Source organism: Oryx dammah, unplaced genomic scaffold (genome assembly GCF_014754425.2).
Source record: "Oryx dammah isolate SB20612 unplaced genomic scaffold, SCBI_Odam_1.1 HiC_scaffold_11, whole genome shotgun sequence".
NCBI classification, from domain to species: domain Eukaryota; kingdom Metazoa; phylum Chordata; class Mammalia; order Artiodactyla; family Bovidae; genus Oryx; species Oryx dammah.
In genome coordinates this window covers 17,344,331-17,363,244 of record NW_024070195.1, presented here as the reverse complement: position 1 = coordinate 17,363,244, position 18,914 = coordinate 17,344,331, and the positions used below count along the sequence as shown (strand labels likewise).

Below are 18,914 nucleotides of genomic sequence, written 5' to 3'. Positions count from 1 at the left end.
TCTAAAGAGTCTGTGTTTATTTTTTTTAAAAGGAGACCCATGACAGAGCATGCATTAAAAAGCTGTAAATTTCAAAGAAGCTTGCTATGGGATAGATCATTACGACCACCTCAGAGCTGGATGGGATGGCTGTGGATTTAGCACATTTTGCGGGTTCGGCACTCCAGGATCTTGATGTACATGTCAAGTTTAAGTGAATCCCTGCCCAGGCAGTGGAACAGTTTATACAATTCAGAATGACGCCTATCTTCATCGCTGGACATCAGGGATGGGAGTCCTGACCAGGTACTGTCAGCATCGTGCATCATCTGCAGGACTGGAACAATAATCTAAATACCCAAATGATAATGACTTCTTATGCATTTTATTAGTGCCTGCTTATCTTTTTTCCTTCTGATTATCAAATAAAGATTTGGGGAAGACATATGAATATAAAACTCTCTATATATGGATTTTGGAGCCAGCTTATGAGAAAACTATTAGAAATCTGAAAAGTAGATACTTAACTTCAGTTTAGTTTTAAATTTGTGTTTTCTTCCTTCCCACTCGCAACCATTGATTTGAGAACAGAGGAAGAAGACAAGTGGAATTCAATAGCATACATCCTGGGTTACTTTAAAGAAAAATGCTGATCTTGGAAATTCAGTTCTCTAGTGCTATTACTCTTGAAAATATTTCAACCACCTGTGCCCAGGAAGAGGCAAGCTTTTGGTGGACTTGTGTGCAATGCAGGGAAGGCGGCACATGTCAAAAATTGCAGTGAAATTCTGATTCCTTTACAGTAGAATCTATCACTATGAATGACTAGGCTCCTGCTTTATGTAGTAGCAGTCTAATATATAGAAGTCATGAATCTTTTTCTTACAAAATGAGATATTTCCAAACTCCTATGCATTACAGAGGTCACCTCTTCCATTCATGAAAAAAGCAAGAAAGCCCTCTGCAAGATGCTCACCTTACTGAAGTGACTCTCTATGAATGCTTGAAGTTTGTCTGACATGGTCTCCATCTTCTTGGCGCTTGATAGGAAAGTCTCTGACAATTCTTTCATACTCTGCAGCTCTGTGACTAGATGATACAGAGGATTATTCCAGCAGTACAGTAACACGAGTGTCCACTTACTAAGGTCTTCATTCTAAGCCACCATGAGAAACAGTTTCATTAAAATAATCATAATTCAGTGATTTTGGTAACATGTGATCTTTGCTCAGAGCAGCTGACCTAAAAAACTTTTGGTTATTCCTATGTGCATGCAAAGATTTTTGAAAGCGTAAAAGTTGCAAAAATATAAAAGGTAAGCTGTTAGTTCACACTTTGCTGAAATATAAAAATCTAGGTTATTATAGGAACTGATTCTTCTGATTCATTCTAATTTATAACATGAAGAATTTTTCTTTTTCCTCTGAAATTCTACCACCACTCAGTGAGTTCTTTTGTGTTTGTATATTTGCGTGAGAGAATCTAAGTATTTATGGCAAGTCAGTACGTGGCTGCAGTGCCTGACCCAGGAAAGAGGGATTCCACCTGTGCCCACATCAGTGTCACCCAGTGATTCATTTGTATTAATGAATCAGATGTCGATTTTTGATCGGTAATTGTTTTATGATATTACAACAAAGAGACAAGGAAGAAGACATGGCATTCCTAAACAGGCTTCTCTCCTCATCTGACCCCGACACCAGCCCCCTGCTGACATCAGAAGAGTCTGTTTTGTTGACATGTGTCCAGGCAGAAAATGGCACAGTGTCGTCTTTAGTAACAGCATCAGTGGGATTCACAATAGAGGGTTTTCCCCCCTAGTTCACTACTACTAGCAGAATTCAGCATGAAAATCCCAGGGGCTGAAGATCTCTAGTTAATATGCTTGATTTCTTTACAGCCATGAACTGCCTTACTGGTAAAGAACAGAAAACTGAATAGTATTAAATAAAGTAATGCACATAAAGTGCTCAGTAAAATGTGAGGCCATGTAGGAACTCTCAATAAACTTTAAATTTAAGCTTATTGAACAATCCCTCCTCTTCTTCCTCTTTGTCCTTTTTCCTTTACTTGTTAACCCTCATTATTAATGAGCTTAACAGAGGAAAAGAATGCTGGTATCATTAAGAAGGTTCGAGAGAGAAAAGATTGAATTTTAAGGGGGGATGCATGTGAAAATATTTTAAATAATGTTAGGAGGAACAATACTGCAGGAAATCAGAAAGGAGAGATTTTAATTGTGAAAATTTGGAGCTGCAATAAATGATTGAGTCTTGATATGTAAACTGTGTTGTCCTCAGAACAGAGGCAATTTTTGTGGCCATGAGAAGCAAGTTCAGTTCAGTCGCTCAGTCGTGTCTGACTCTCTGGGAGCACACCAGGCCTCCCTGTCCATCACCGTCTCCTGGAGTTCACTCAGACTCACATCCATCGAGTCCGTGATGCCATCCAGCCATCTCATCCTCGGTCGTCCCCTTCTCCTCCTGCCCCCAATCCCTCCCAGCATCAGAGTCTTTTCCAATGAGTCAACTCTTCGCATGAGGTGGCCAAAGTACTGGAGTTTCAGCTTTAGCATCATTCCTACCAAAGAAATCCCAGGGTTGATCTCCTTCAGAATGGACTGGTTGGATCCTTGTAGTCCAAGGGACTCTCAAGAGTCTCCTCCAACACCACAGTTCAAAAGCATCAATTCTCAGTGCTCAGCCTTCTTCACAGTCCAACTCTCACATCCATACATGACCACAGGAAAAACCATAGCCTTGACTAGACGGACCTTAGTCGGCAAAGTAATGTCTCTGCTTTGGAATATACTATCTAGGTTGGTCATAACTTTTCTTCCAAGGAGTAAGCGTCTTTTAATTTCATGGCTGCAATCACCATCTGCAGTGATGTTTTATAGGCCATTGTGGGGGAGACTTACAAATTAAGAATAAAAGGTGACAGAGGAGTCATTGAGAATGACAAATGAAGGTGTCAGAGAAGTAGAAACAGAATCAGGAGAGCCTTGAAAGGCAGATGCGACGGCTTGGGTGGTGCAGTATAGGATTCCAAAGTAGGAGTCACTAGTAACAGGGAGTACTCAAAACTGGCATGTGTTTCTTTCATATTCATGAATTTTGCAATCTTATATTTTACACATGGAAGTTCCCATTCATTTCCTGTTTCCATCCAGAATAATAGCTGCAATCCTGTGTCTAATGCATTGGTTGAACTAAACTTGTCTGCATGGAAAATTTATAGATCTGTTATTTATCTTGCTACTACAGATCCTTAGTCATCCCTTGATTTTGCTCATGCTTCATCAACTGCATAATATAATTTCTCTTCAATTGCTTAAGGTTCCTCCACCTTTTTCTGCATGTACCGTTACCATAACCTCTAATGATCTGAAGTCTGGTAACCTACATACTGTCTCATCTGAAACGGTGAAAAACCCAGGTGAAAGACTCACGTTTTCCTGGAGAGCTTTCTCTCTTTCTTCGGGAGAATGGAGGAAATTGGTGTGGCAGCTGTTGGTGGCATTGATATGGTACAGTTTGCCCTGGGCATATTTTTCATCCTAAAAGTGATCAGGCAATTAGTTAGTGTTGTTGGGCATTCATTAGATGAACCCATTAACAGAACATTAACATCTTTGATAGACGTTTTTTTTAACAGGGGAGGGGTCATCACAAAAATTGAAAGTAATTTTTTCTACTTTTCCATACATTGTCTCTATATAAAATGATTTTTCATATAACTTTTCTAAGTTTAACCTTTTCCCTTCTGTTTTATTATTATTATTTTAATATTTGAACCAAATATAGTACATATGTACCAATATTTGGTGCTTCCCAGGTGACGGCAGTGGTAAAGAATATTCCTGCCAATGCAGGAGATATAACAAGACTCAGGTTTGATCCCTAGGTGAGGAGCATCCCTTGCAAGAGGGTATAGCAGCATACTCCAGTATTCTTGCCTGGCCAGTCCTATGGACAGAGGAGTCTGTTGGGCTACAGTCAGTAGGATTGCAAGGATTGGACACAACTGAAGTGACTTAGAATGCATGCATGCACCTATATTTAACCATTTAAATTCTTGTTACCTGGAAGAGTTGGAAAAAAAAATGGACAGTGAAATGGACGATGAAAGAAAATCTAGTGAGTAAAAAGAATTACGTGAATTGAATAGAAACCTTTAGCACCGCCTTTTATTAGCTGTCTGCTCTACTGTGTGCTCCTTGACTGATCTAAAAGAATTAACATACAACTTTCAAATAACTTCCTCAGAAAACAAAAAATTGTTTCCAATTGTAAACGCCCCTTCTATTGTAGCTCGACACCTATTCACTGCAAATCTTAAAACAATAATTTGTAGCTTTAAAAAACTACAAGTATTCATTTTTGTGACCAGGATTCAGCTTTGTTTAACATGTTCCATCCACCTAGTTCACTGCAGAGCTGCTGCTGCTGCTATTAAGTCACTTCAGTCGTGTCCAACTCTGTACGACCCCATAGACGGCAGCCACCAGGCTCCTCCGTCCCTGGCATTCTCCAGGCAAGAACACTGGAGTGGGTTGTCATTTCTTTCTCCAATGCCTGAAAGAGAAAAGTGAAAATGAAGTCGCTCAGTCGTGTCCGACTCTTGGCGACTCCATATACTGCAGCCTACCAGGCTCCTCAGTCCATGGGATTTTCCAGGCTAGAGTACTGGAGTGGGTTGCCATTGCCTTCTCACTGCAGAGCGGTTCTCATTTATTGGCTATTACTCTGAGCCTGGAGAAGAAAGCCCATGGAGACCTTGAAGGACCAGAAAATCAATATGCTTCCTTTCCCCAGTCCCACCTAAAAGTGCTTTGTGTCAGGTAGTATTGTGGACTGAATGTGTATTCTTCAGATTCATGTGTTAGAGACCTAACTGTCAAAATACTGTGTTTCAAAAAGGATTCTGACTTTTTGGGAATCCCATGGTCTATAGCCCACCAGATTCCTCCCTCCATGGGATTTCTCAGGCAAGAATACTGAAATGGCTTGCCATTCCCCTCTCCAGGGAATCTTCCAGACCCAGGGATAGAACCAGAGTCTCTCACATTGCAAGCAGATTCTTTATCATCTGAGCCACCAGTGAAGCCCATTAATGGTAAGTGAGCTCTTAGGGTGGAACACTCATCCCATAGGTTTAGTGTCTTTATGAAGCGAAACACCAGAGAATTCTCTCTGTGTCTCTGTGTCTTTTCCTCTCTCTCTCTTCCCCACCCCTCACCCTTTGTGAGGACTCACGGAGAAGCCAGCCTGGGAAGAAACAGTCCTTACCAGAACCTCACCTTGCTGGCACCCTGATCTTGGACTTCTAGCCCCCAGACTGTAAGGAAATAAATTTCTGTTGTTTATTCCTCAGAGTCTATTGTATTGTTTTACGGCATTCCTAGCTGACAAATGCAAAATCATTTATTTTGCTTATTTAAAAAAGAAAATGAATGAAAGGAAATTGAAAATTTTATTGCACTTCTTAGGAAACTTTGAGATTTCACAAAACTGATCCTTTCTTCAATTTCCACATCTTATGAACTGACGGCTTCTTTGACCGAGAGAGTGTGCTTTTGCAGTCTTCTTGTTTAAAGGATAGTATAGCCCCATCACTTAGGTGAAGTTTCCTTCTGGGAACCTGGAGGGCTACAGTCTACAGGGTAGCAAGAGTCAGACACAATTTAGCAACTAAACCACCACTACCATAGTACTTACAAACTTCTTGAACATTATTGTGGAAAGGTTATGGAAGTCATGGGACAGCCAGACAGCATCCAGAAACAAGTCTGTAAGGGATTTCAGGGAGGTGGCATACACGTCAGGACCGCAGGACGGGCATGGGTTGCCTTGGCACAGGAGCAGATTTGACATGACCAGCAGCAGCAGCAGGCAGGACCCTGCTTAAATAAAAACATGAGCCATTCTGAGATGATCTAGACACTCAGGTGACTAGATTATCAAATCCATGACTAGGTTATCCAGTCCATCCTGTGGAAGGAAGCCTTCTCTTTCCCTGTTGTGAGCAGGACTTGTTGCTGTAGAAGCTGGAGTGGGCAAGAAGGAGCGCCTTCTGTGTAAATTTAGAAGGATGATGATATTTGCAGAGATAGACATTGGAGAAGTAGGTTACTCTCTGTAGTTTTGAATTGCTCCCAGAAATACTTCTGTGCTCTGCAAACATTTGGAACTTAATTCTGAGCCAGAGTGTTTGGGCTGTTCTTTTAAGACAGTTTAATGTTGGGACTCTCCAGACTCTGAGCAGCAAGGCCCTCTAGGAGTTTGCAATTTTTTTACCCTACATCTACTAATGCTTGCATTTTAGACACTGAAATGACAAGAAAAGTACAATTTATCTGTGTGGTATACCATCACACTGGGGTAAGAGTAAACACATGACTGACTGATCACTATTATTGAGTACAGAGAGAAGACTAAGAGAAAAAGGATACTGTACCTTGGATCTGCTCACTCACCTTAGTAACCCCATGCATATCTTTGATACTTTCCCCAAAGCTTTAAAACATCTTAAAATTTGTGTTTCACAGGAACCGTGTGAGATAGCCTTAATCTTCACTATGATCATCAAGTTATGTTAATGAAGATGTGATGACTTGGAGAGGGCAAGTGATTTTCCCCAGGTCCCATTATTAGCAGATGCAGGTGACTGGGCACCAGTACACTCATCTGTTCACTTCCTGATGTCACATCACACATGCCTGTGGCTCTTGGTCTGCATGTGTAACCAGGACCACAGCAGGAGCTGTGATGACTCTGCTTAAAAAGAAAAATATTTTGTCTTTGACTGCGAAAGAGCAGTGACCCTAGAGCATCGGTTTTATCCACTTGTTCCGTTCTGTGTATAAAATACTCACTTTTACAGTCTCTGACAATTATCAGTGTGGAGGCCTGGTTCTCCTGGCTAGCCTTTCTTCTAGGCACCTTGACAGCTCTTCTACTTTTATGCATCTTTAATCCTCTCGTTACATTTGTTTCTTTGAGTAAATAACAAATAAATCTCCAAACTGTAATACAAAAATATTACCTGGTCAGCACCCAAGACAATGCCATTGGCTCTGTAAACAAGGCCTGCAACTTCCTGACTTTGACTTTTTAGGGACAAAATTTATCTGTCTGGTCGGGAGTACATCCTGACAACCCATGGAGCTTAGGTTTTGAACCATTTCCAAGCATCTCCTCTTTGACAGTAGAACTAGACCTTCATGCTTCCGTGATGTATTGTAATATTTCAGAAATTATTCCTGGCCCTACCTTTGGCCAATAGAAGCATAAAATAATAGACTCTTGCATACATGATTTTAATATTACTTTTCCTGTCTGTCCTTTGTAAATAAGCAGAATTTAAGACTGAAGTGAGCAACAACTGAGTTTCGACATGAGAACTGATAATATAGAGATTTTATCCTCCTGAATAAGATCTGAACATCATTCTTTTTCCAATTTACAGGAAGAGTGGTAATTTAATTAAGGATAAGATATCAGCATTTACTAGGTTTCCTCTGCTTTTAATTATTTTAAAGGGGAATGGTATCTAAGAATAAAATGGTTATTTAAAATTAGGTGATGAAAATAAAAGAAGTGGTTCTCAAAAAGAAGACATATGAATTGGAAAAATCTGGGACTATCTCTCTCATCAACTAAAGAGCTTATTGTGACAGGCAAGGAGGATAATAGCTTATATAACATAAACATATTTGTGTGCATGTATACATGTGCTATGCATAAATATATGCTTAATTCCTTCATGAAACTTTGGACCTTATAAATTTGATTTTATAAGAGGCAGTAAATAAAACAGAATACTCTAATTTCTAATGTAATTGATAATTTATTGTTAGATGACTAACTATATAACTTTTTCTGTTAAATGTTTTTTTTATATATTTTATCTCAAATTTTTTTTAATTTAAATTTATTTATTTTCATTGGAGGCTAATTACATTACAATATTGTAGTGGTTCTGCCACACATCACCATGAATCTGCCACGGGTGTACACAGATTCCCCATCCTGAACCCCCCTCCCACCTCCCTCCCCATAACATCCCTCTGGGTCATCCCAGTGCACCAGCTTAAGGATCCTGTATCAAACCTGGACTGGTGATTTGTTTCTTATATGATATTACACATGTTTCCATGACATTCCCCAAATTCTTATTCATGTGTTTGCTTTGGTAGCACATATATTTAAAAATTGGAATAATACTGAGAAGATTAGCATGGCCCCTGCCCAAGGATGACACACAAATTTGTTAAGCCTTCCATATTTTTCTGTAACAGCTTCGAGGGTTGGGATGGGAAGGAAGGTGGCAAAGAGGTTCAAGACCAAGGGACATAGGTATATCTATGGTTGATTCATGCTGAAGTTTGGCACAAGTCTTTATATTTTGGTTTTCTAATTTGATTCTCTTATACTTTTGATCAGACTACCAAGTCCCTTTACGATTTATTTTTCAGACCCTTGTGTGCTTTGATTTTTCTGATGCTCATTAGTGTATTTGCTTCCATGTCTACCTCTCTGAGTATTTTCAGCATCTACGTAAACCCTACCCTATTCTCTTACTGTCTGGATTTTGGTGTTTAGCATCAGCATATTTTTATGAACTTCATTTTCCTTCTGGTGCAGTTTCTGATACACAGTTTAAGCTGGTTGGCTCATAACTTGCTTGCTCGTGTTGTCTCCAAAAAATTAGAGAACTCTGCTTTTTCTAGGCAGTACTTCCCCTTGTTTTGTTACTGTTCATAATTTTCTGTGATTTCACTTCGTGCCTCATAGCTTTGTCTTTCTTAATCTACTGTAACGTGAGTACTATGTGCCTCTATGTTGGTATTACTATTTTAAATAAATATCCACTAGTATAGCAGTGAATTAAAGGGAATAAAATTGTAATAGTATAAGCAATAATACATTTCCCCAAATATAATCCAATAATGCTCCCAGTTTTAACTGACTTTTTATCCATGTATTATTGAGGTCCCCTACTCTTTTTGCTGTACTAGGTGTTTCAATTTTGAAATAGAATATAGAAAACAATGGGGTAGAAAATTCTGAAAATCACCTTGGATTTTAGATGCCTCAAGAATAAGTATGTTATTATTAGTTTGTTATAGTTAATAAGGCTATTCTGAGCACATATAGCTCAGTGTAGGGTGATAGCTATTGAATGAAGGATGTATACTGTGAACTGCAATCACCAAACAGGTGATTGGAGATAAAGAATGCAATGCCAGGAAGACACAGGCTTCTGTTCTGGAAGGAAAAACTTACAGTGTCTGTCATCTACAATCTACTCTTCAGATTTTTCAAAACACTTATTCTTCCTCTGCTCATTTAATAATTTGGTTGTTTGATTTCTTTCAATTAGGAGTTGAATGAGTCTCTTATATATACTTGGATATGAAGCCCTTACAAAATATATGATTTGCAAATATATTTTTGTTTTCATTCCATAGGTTGTCATTTTATTTTATGGATGGCTTCTTTTACTATGCAGAAGTTTTTGAGTTTGATATGGTCTCACTAGTTTATTTTTGCAGTTCTTGCCTTTGCTTTTGATGACTGAGTTGTTTGAGATGCTTGCATTTTGGAAAGCAATCCTTTATCAGTTGTTTTCTTTGCTATTATCTTCTTCAATTCTTACCAAAGACACAGACTGGCTGAATGAATACAAAAACAAGACCCATATATATGCTGTCTACAAGAGATCCACTTCAGTCCTAGAGACACATACAGACCGAAAGTGAGAGGATGGAAAAAGATAATTCATGCAAATGGAAATCAAAAGTTTGCCAGATTAGCAATTCTAGTATCAGAAAAAATAGACCTTAAAATCAAAACTATTATAAGAGATTAAGAAGCACACTGCCAAAAGATCAAGGGATCAGTCCAAGAAAAAGGCATAACAATTTTAACTATTTATGTACCTTACATAAGAGCACCTCAATACATAAGGTAAACAGTAACTGACAAAAAAGGAGAAATTTACAGCAACGCAATAATAGTAGGGCATGTTAACACCACACCTACACCAATGGACAGATCAACAAAACAGAAAATTAATAAGGAAACATAAGCCTAAAAGGAAATATTAGAGCAAACAGACCTAATTGATATCTTCAGCACATTCCATCCAAATGCAGAAGAATACACTCTTTTCTCAAGTGCACACAGAACATTCTCCTCATCCTGGGTCACAAATCAAACCCCAGTAAATTTAAGTAAATTGAAATTATATCAAGAATTTTCTCTGACCACAACACTATGATACTGCTACTGCTGCTAAGTCGCTTCAGTCATGTCCGACTCTCTGCGGCCTCACCGGCGGCAGCTCACCGGGCTCCTCTGTCCCTGGGATTCTCCAGGCAAGAAAACTGGAGTGGGATGCAATTTCCTTCTCCAATGCATGAAAGTGAAAAGTGAAAGTGAAGTTGCTCAGTCGTGTCCGACTCTTGGCAACCCCATGGACTGCAGCCTACCAGGCTCCTCCATCCAAGGAATTTTCCAGGCAAGAGTACTATCATACTAGATATTGATTATAGGAAAAAAAAAAAACTATAAAGAACACAAACACATGTTGATTAAAAAACACATTTCTAAAAAATGAACAGATTACTATAGAAATAAGGGAAATCAAAACATTCCTACAAAGAACAATGAAAACATGATGATCTAAAACCTAGAGGATGCAACAAAAGCAGTTCTAAGAGGGAAGTTTATAGAAATACAAATCCTACCTCAGGAAACACATTGAATAGGCAACCTAACTTTACATATCTTTAACTCTTTTAAAATTTCTCTTATCAATGTCTTAAAGGTTTGCATAAAATATTTCAACACCGTCCTAAGTTTATTTCTAAGTGTTTTATCTTTTTGTGATGTAATAGTAAATGGAATTGTTTTCTTTATTCCACTTTCTGATAGTTTGTTGTTGATATACAGCTAGGCAACTGAGTTTCCTATATTGGAATATAGCAAATATAATGTATGCTACATTTTTAAAGAATAGACATTTTCCCACAAATAAGACAGATAGACAATCAAAAGGTATATGAAAAGATGCTCAGCATCACTAATAATCAAAGGAAATGTGCATCAAAAGCACAAGAGATATCACCTGTTACTTGTTTGAAAGTCTAGTACCAAAAATATAAGAAATGACAAATGTTATTGAGGATGAGGAGAAAAAGGAGTGCTTATGCACTGTTGATAAGTATGTATACTGGTGCAACTCCCATGTAAACACACTGTGGAGGTTATTCAAGAAATTTAAAAGAGAACGTTTGTGTGATCCATTATCCCACTTCTGGACATGTAGTCAAAGGAAATGAAGTCATTGCCTCAAAGAGAGATCTGTATTCCCATGTTCATTGCAGCATTATTCACAGTAGCCTTGGTATAGGCACAACCTGAGTATCTTTCAACAGGTGAATGGATTAAAACAATGTAATGTGACATATATAGGTAAATATTATTTAGCCATTATAATTAGAAAGAAATCCTTCCATTTGTGGCAACATGAATGAAACCGGAGGGTATTATGCTAAGTAAACTAAGTCAGAGAAAGACAAATGCCATATGATCTCAACTATAAGGAGTTTCAAGAAAAAAAAAAAAAAAAAAAAGGAAATCAGAGTAGAAAAATGATTGCCAAAGACTGGAGGGTAGGACAAATAGGGAGAGATTTTTAGAGGTTACATATTTTCATGTATAAAAAATTAATAAGTTGAGGATCTAAGTTTGAGCTTCATGATCTAATCATGAGATTGAACAAGCTCTGGAAGTTAGGGATGTACAGGGAAGCCTGGCGTGCTGAAATCCTGGAGTCACACAGAGTGGAACTCGACTAAATGACTGACTGAACTGAAGAGAGTGGAACTTACCTGTGTTCTCTTCAAAAAGCAAAAGTTAAACATGTGTGGTGATGGCATTGTTATTTAATAGAAAGGGAAACTCGTTTCTAATACATGCACCAATGGGGGTGGACAAGATGACAGAGGGGTGGAAGGAAGTGGGGTTCACTTCTCTCCACGGTGCGTCAAGAACGTCTAGAGACGCAGCAGTTCTCCCAGAAGACCAGGTGAGCACTGGAGGGACTCCCTGAATACTGAGAAGGAATATCCAGATCCATACAGAACTTGTTAGGACAAAGGAAAGAAGGGACAAGGAGGAAGAGGAAAGAAGGAAGAGAGCAAGGGGACCAGCCTGCACCCGGGGGAGAAGGAGCTGAAGCTCAGAGGAGAGATCCCCGCGTCCATGCCCATCCACTGGGACGGGGAGGCATTTGAAGCTGTTGGGGAGTGAACTCACTAATCTGTGACAGTCTAAATGGAGTGAGAACCACATAGACAAGCCATGCTGCAGCCTTTCATACCTCGGACAGGGTTGTAAGTCGACTGGTGTCCACGGAAGCTGGGAGCTGGAGCCATGGGGATTGCAGAATGATCCCAGGGTGAGGACTCCTGTTGACTGTGGGGAGTCAGCCTGATGGGATGGAGGAAATCTGCTGCATGGGATGCTTCTTAAGGAAAGCCAGGAGGCCATAAAAGTAGGGTTCAACTGCCTGTGGAGTAGTGCTCTTTTTCCATGCTGGTACCTGTAGGTTGAGCAATAGAGAAAGTCTTCAGTGAGGGTGGTCCTCGAGTGCCTGGTGCACTCAGCAATGGAGTATTTTGAATATCTATAAACCCAACACTACCCTATTCCCTGTCTACATTTTGGTTTTAGCATCGTAATTTTTTTATGAACTTAAATTTCTTTGGTAGAGTTTCTGGTTTTAAATTAAGCTAATTCCTCACATCTGGCTCAATCTCTGTGTTTTAAGAAACTTTGAGAACCTTCCTTCCTCTCAAGGCAATACTGCCCTTTACTTTACTACCATTGCTGACTTCCCATATTTTCACTTCTTGCCTAATATATTCTATGTCTTTCGCTATTCACTATAACCTTAGTAGGCAACAGCAACCCACTGTTCCTGAAAAATCCCATGGGTTCAGGAGCCTGGTAGGCTGCAGTCCATGAGGTCCCTGAGGGTCAGACACAACTGAGCGACTTCACTTTCACTTTTCACTTTCATGAATAGGAGAAGGAAATGGCAACCCACTCCAGTGTTCTTGCCTGGAGAATCCCAGGGAAAGAGGGGCCTGGTGGGCTGCCGTCTATGCGGTCGCACAGAGTCGGACACGACTGAAACGACGCACCAGCAGCAGAAGCAGTAGCAGTCCCTGTGTTGATATTAATATTTATAATAAATTATTAATGGTTGCAGTAGAGAACCAAAAGGACTACAGTTACAACAGTAGTAATAAATTACTCCCAAATTATAACCATTAATTCTCCCATTTAAAATGATTTTCTATCTATACATTATTGAGGTCTCTTAACTCATTTTCCTTACTAGGTAGCTCAGTTTTGAAATGAAATATACAAAACAATGGCACAGTAAACTCTGGAAATTGCCTTCCTTTGGATATGCCTCATTAGTAAATATGCAAATATTAGGATATTTTTCCCCCCATGGGGATATTCTTAGTACGTATTATAGCTCACTGTGGGGTGATTGCTATTGACTGAAGAACGTACATATTGAACTGTAATTGTCAAACAAGTGAGTGGAGATGAAGAAAGTAATGCCAGGAAGGCACAGGCTTTTATTGTTCTAGAAGGAAAACCTTGCTGTGTCTCTCATCTACAGTGTAATATTCAGATTTATTGAGACTCTTACTTTTCTTACACTCCATTAAAAATTTGAATTATTTGGGGTTTTTTGATCTTAAGTTGTATATCTCATGTATTTTTGGATATTAAGCCCTTATCAAATATATGATTTGGAAATATCTTCTGTCAATCTGTAAATCGCCATTTGATTTTGTTGATGTTCCTTTCTTTGGAGTTTGATATGGTTCCTCTTGTTGTTTTGGCAGTTGTTGCCTTTGCTTTTGGTGTGAAATCCAAAACCTCGTTGCAAAGACTGATGGCAAGATTACCTCAATGTCTTCTTCTAGGGGTTTAATCACTTAAAGTCTTATGTTCAAATTTTAATCCCTTTTTAGTTGATTTTAGTTGATGGTAAAATACAGGGGCACAGTTTCTTTCTTTCACAGGACTCTCCAGTTTTCCCAGGGCCATGTTGAAAAGCTTGTCCTTTCCCCACTGGATATTCTTGGCTCCTTTTTCATAAGCTGACCCACAATATATGGGTGTGCATTTCTTTCTGGCTTTGTTGTTGTACTCTATTGATCTATGTGTCTGTTTTTCAGCCAGAAGCAAATCATTCTGTTTGATTACTATAGCTTTCTAATATATTTGAAATCAGCAACCATGGTCTCAAAATTTGTTCTTTCTCAAGATCACTTTGACTTTTTGGTATTTTGAGATTTAATAAAGCAGAATAGACCAAGAAGAGATGGGAAAAGTACACATAAGAACTATACCAAAAAAATCTTAGTGACCCAGATAATCACAATGGTGTAGTTTCTCACTCTGAGCCAGACATCTAGAATGTAAAGTCAAGTGGGTCTTAAGAAGCACTGCTGTCCTTAAAGCTAGTGGAGGTGACAGAATGCCAGCTAAGCTATTTAAAAATCTCAGAGATGATGCTATTAAAGTGCTCCAATCAATGTGTCAGAAAATTTGGAAAAGCCAGCAGTGGCCAGAGGACAGGAAGAGGTCAATCCTCATCCCAATTCCCAAGAAGGGCAGTAGTAAAGAATGTTCAAGCCACAGAACAGTTGCAGTCATCTCCATTGCTAGTAAGGTTACACTCAAAATCCTCCAGGCTAGGCTTCAGCATTATGTAAACCTAGGACTTCCAGATGTTCAACCTGGATTTAGAAAAAGCAGACGAACCAGAGATAAATTGGCAACATTTGCTGGCACACAAAGAAAGTAAGGCAATTCCAGAAAAACATCTGCTTCATTGACCTCAGCAAAATGTGTGGAGCACAACAATGTGGAAAATTCTTAAGCAGAGGGGCATACCAGACAAACATTATCCATCTTATGAGAAACCTGTATGCAGTTCAAAAATCTCAGAACGCCAGGCCTCCCTGTCGATAACCAACTCCCGTAGTTCACTCAGACTCATGTTCATCGAGTCTGTGATGCCATCCAGCCATCTCATCCTCTGTCATCCCCTTCTCCTCCTGACCCCAATCCCTCCCAGCATCAGGGTCTTTTCCAATGAGTCAACTCTTCTTATGTGGTGGCCAAAGTATTGGAGTTTCAGCATTAGCATCAGTTCTTCCAAAGAACACCCAGGACTGATCTCCTTTAGAATGGACTCATTGGATCTCCTTGAAGTCCCAGGGACTCTCGAGAGTCTTCCCCAACACCACAGTTCAAAAGCATCAATTCTTCTGCACTCAGCTTTCTTCAAAGGCCAACTCTCACATCCATGCATGACCACTGCAAAAACCATAGCCTTGACTAGATGGACCTTTGTTGGCAAAGTAATGTCTCTGCTTTTTAATATACTATCTAGCTTGGTCATAACTTTCCTTCTAAGGAGTCACAGCCAAAAAAGATGTCCTTTTCATTATAGGGGACTGGAATGCAAAAGTAGCAAGTCAAGAAACACCTGGAGTAACAGGCAAATTTGGCCTTGGAATGTGGAATGAAGAAGGGCAAAGACTAATATAGTTTTGCCAAGAAAATGCATTGGTCATAGCAAACATCCTCTTCCAACAGCACAAGAAGACTCTACACATGGACATCACCAGATGGTCAACATCGAAATCAGACTGATTATATTCTTTGCAGCCGAAGATGGAGAAGCTCTATACAGTCAACAAAAACAAGATCAGGAGCTGACTGTGGCTCAGATCATGAAATCCTTATTGCCAAATTCAGACTCAAATTGAAGAAAGTAGGGAAAACCACTACACCATTCAGGTATGACCTCAATCAAATCCCTTATGATTATACAGTGGAAGTGAGAAATAGATTTAAAGGCCTAGACCTGATAGATAGAGTGCCTGATGAACTATGAAATGAGGTTCGTGACATTGTACAGGAGACATGGATCAAGACCATCCCCATGAAAAGAAATGCAAAAAAGCAAAATGGCTGTCTGGGGAGGCCTTACAAATAGCTGTGAAAAGAAGAGAGCCAAAAAGCAAAGGAGAAAAGGAAAGATATAAGCATCTGAATGCAGAGTTCCAAAGAACTAAGAAGAGATAAGAAAGCCTTCTTCAGTGATCAATGCAAAGAAATAGAGGAAAACAACAGAATGGGAAAAACTAGAGATCTCTTCAAGAAAATTAGAGATACCAAGGGAACATTTCATGCAAAGATGGGCTCAATAAAGGACAGAAATGGTATGGACCTAACAGAAGCAGAAGATATTAAGAAGAAGTGACAAGAATACAGGGAAGAACTGTACAAAAAAGATCTTCACGACCCAGATAATCATGATGATGTGATCACTAATGCAGAGCCAGACATCTGGGAATGTGAAGTCACATGGCCCTTAGAAAGCATCACTACAAACAAAGCTAGTGGAGGTGATGAAATTCCAGTTGAGCTGTTTCAAATCCTGAAAGATGATGCTGTGAAAGTACTGCACTCAATATGCCAGCAAATTTGGAAAACTCAGCAGTGGCCACAGGACTGGAAAAGGTCATTCATTCCAATTCCAAAGAAAGGCAGTGCCAAAGAATGCTCAAACTACCACACAATTGCACTCATCTCACATGCTAGTAAAGTAATGCTCAAAATTCTCCAAGCCAGGCTTCAGCAATAGGTTAACTGTAAACTCCCTGATGTTCAAGCTGGTTTTAGAAAAGGCACAGGAATCGGAGATCCAATTGCCAACATCCGCTGGATCATGGAAAAAGCAAGAGAGTTCCAGAAGAACGTCTATTTCTGCCTTATTGACTATACCAAAGCCTTTGACTGTGTGGATCACAATCAACTGTGGAAAATTCGGAAAGAGATGGGAATACCAGACCACCTGACCTGCCTTTTGAGAAATCTGTATGCAAGTCAGGAAGCAACAGTTAGAACTGGACATGGAACAACAGACTGGTTCCTAATAGGAAAAGGAGGATGTCAAGGCTGTATATTGTCACCCTGTTTATTTAACTTATATGCAGAGTACATCATGAGAAATGCTGGACTGGAAGAAACACAAGCTGGAATCAAGATTGCCGGGAGAAATATCAATAACCTCAGTTATGCAGATGACACTACCCTTATGGCAGAAGTGAAGAGGAGCTAAAAAGCCTCTTGATGAAAGTGAAAGAGGAGAGCAAAAAAGTTGGCTTAAAGTTAAACATTCAGAAAATGAAGATCATGTCATCTGGTCCCATCACTTCATGGGAAATAAATGGGGAAACAGTAGAAACAGTGTCAGACTTTATTTTTTTGGGCTCCAAAATCACTGCAGATGGTGACGGCCGCCATGAAATTAAAAGACGCTTACTCCTTGGAAGAAAAGTTATGACCAACCTAGATAGTATATTCAAAAGCAGAGACATTACTTTGCCGACTAAGGTCCGTCTAGTCAAGGCTATGGTTTTTCCTGTGGTCATGGATGGATGTGACAGTTGGACTGTGAAGAAGGCTGAGCAACAAAGAATTGATGCTTTTGAACTGTGGTGTTGGAGAAGACTCTTGAGAGTCCCTTGGACTGCAAGGAGATCCAACCAGTCCATTCTGAAGGATATCAACCCTGGGATTACTTTGGAAGGAATAATGCTAAAGCTGAAGCTCCAGTACTTTGGCCCTACATGCCAAGAGTTGACTCATTGGAAAAGACTCTGATGCTGGGAGGGATTGAGGGCAGGAGGAGAAGGGGACGACCGAGGATGAGATGGCTAGATGGCATCATGGACTTGATAGGCGTGAGTCTGAGTGAACTCCGGGAGTTGGTGATTGACAGGGAGGCCTGGCGTGCTGCGATTCGTGGGGTCGGTAGAGTCGGACACGACTGAGCGACTGAACTGAACTGAACTGAAGGAGTAAGCATCTTTTAATTTCCTGGCTGCAATCACCATCTGCAGTGATTTTGGAGCCACTCCAAAATAAAGTCTGCCACTCTCTCCACTATTTTTCCTTCTATTTGCCATGAAGTGATGGGACCGGATGCCATGATCTTAGTTTTCTGAATGTTGAGCTTTAAACCAACTTTTTCACTCTCCTCTTTCACTTTTATCAGGAGGCTCTTTAGTTCTTCTTCATTTTCTGCCATAAGTGTGGTGTCATCTGCATATATGTGGTTATCGATATTACTCCCAGCAATCTTAATTCCAGCTTGTGCTTCATCCAGCCCAGCATTTCTCATGCTGTACTCTACATATAAGTTAAATAAGCAGGGTGACAATATACAACCGTGATGTACTCCTTTTCCTGTTTGGAACCCGTATGTGCTCCATGAGAAAAGAATCTAAATAAGAGTGTTTATACGTATATGTATAACCTTTTCACTCTTCAAAAATAACTGACATTTATCGCATTGCAATTCAATTATACTGCACTAAAAATAGAAAAAATGAATTAAAATAAATCAAAGATCTGGAATAAACCATATCCATATGTATAACAGCTTTCAGTGAACTCTTGGAATCCCCTAGCTGATTATGTAACTGCAAAATGGTCTTGGGAGACCCCCAAACTTGTAAATGCTATCTGAAGTGAATAAAGTCTTGAACTTTCCACACTGAAATTTGTATCTGTAAAAGCCCCTTTTCTTCAGATGCATAGTCGTGATGTTTCCATGTTGGTCAACAGGTACTTTGTCTAAGAACTCAGTAATTAAAACATATTTCAAATAGGAACATGTATAAGAGGGGCGGGGGGATTGCTCAATGACTGATAACCAAGGAAGACCCTGGAAACACCCTTATATTGTTGTGAAATCCATCCAGGAGTTTGCCATCTCAGACCCTCCACCTGGGACGGCTGGTCGTGATTCAG

The 18,914-nt window shown here is 39.6% G+C and overlaps 1 protein-coding gene and 1 non-coding gene across 2 annotated transcripts; one reads left to right on the top strand and one right to left on the bottom strand.

Moving 5' to 3' along the window:
* Nucleotides 1-137: 137 nt before the first annotated feature.
* LOC120870301 (placental prolactin-related protein 1-like) lies at nt 138-12,427 on the bottom strand. Its single transcript, XM_040249915.1, has 5 exons — nt 12,373-12,427; nt 5,700-5,881; nt 3,431-3,538; nt 956-1,135; nt 138-329 (listed from the first exon to the last, which is right to left on the bottom strand). Exons 1-5 carry the CDS (start codon nt 12,425-12,427, stop codon nt 138-140), a joined length of 717 nt encoding a protein of 238 aa, XP_040105849.1.
* On the top strand, nt 8,162-8,272 carry LOC120870651. The gene has a single exon (XR_005722851.1). It is a non-coding gene; the product is annotated as a U6 spliceosomal RNA (small nuclear RNA).
* Nucleotides 12,428-18,914: the final 6,487 nt, after the last annotated feature.

Excerpts from the sequence above, each read along its gene's own strand:
- LOC120870301 (XM_040249915.1), bottom strand. The coding sequence starts at position 12,427 with ATGGCTCCAGCTCCCAGCTTCCGTGGACACCAGTCGACTTACAACCCT. Across the intron at positions 3,539-5,699 it reads CAATAATGTTCAAGAAGTTT|GATGAAAAATATGCCCAGGG; the intron begins GTAAGTACTATG and ends GATCACTTTTAG. Across the intron at positions 1,136-3,430 it reads AGAAAGCTCTCCAGGAAAAC|AATGAAGACCTTAGTAAGTG; the intron begins GTGAGTCTTTCA and ends ATGGTGGCTTAG.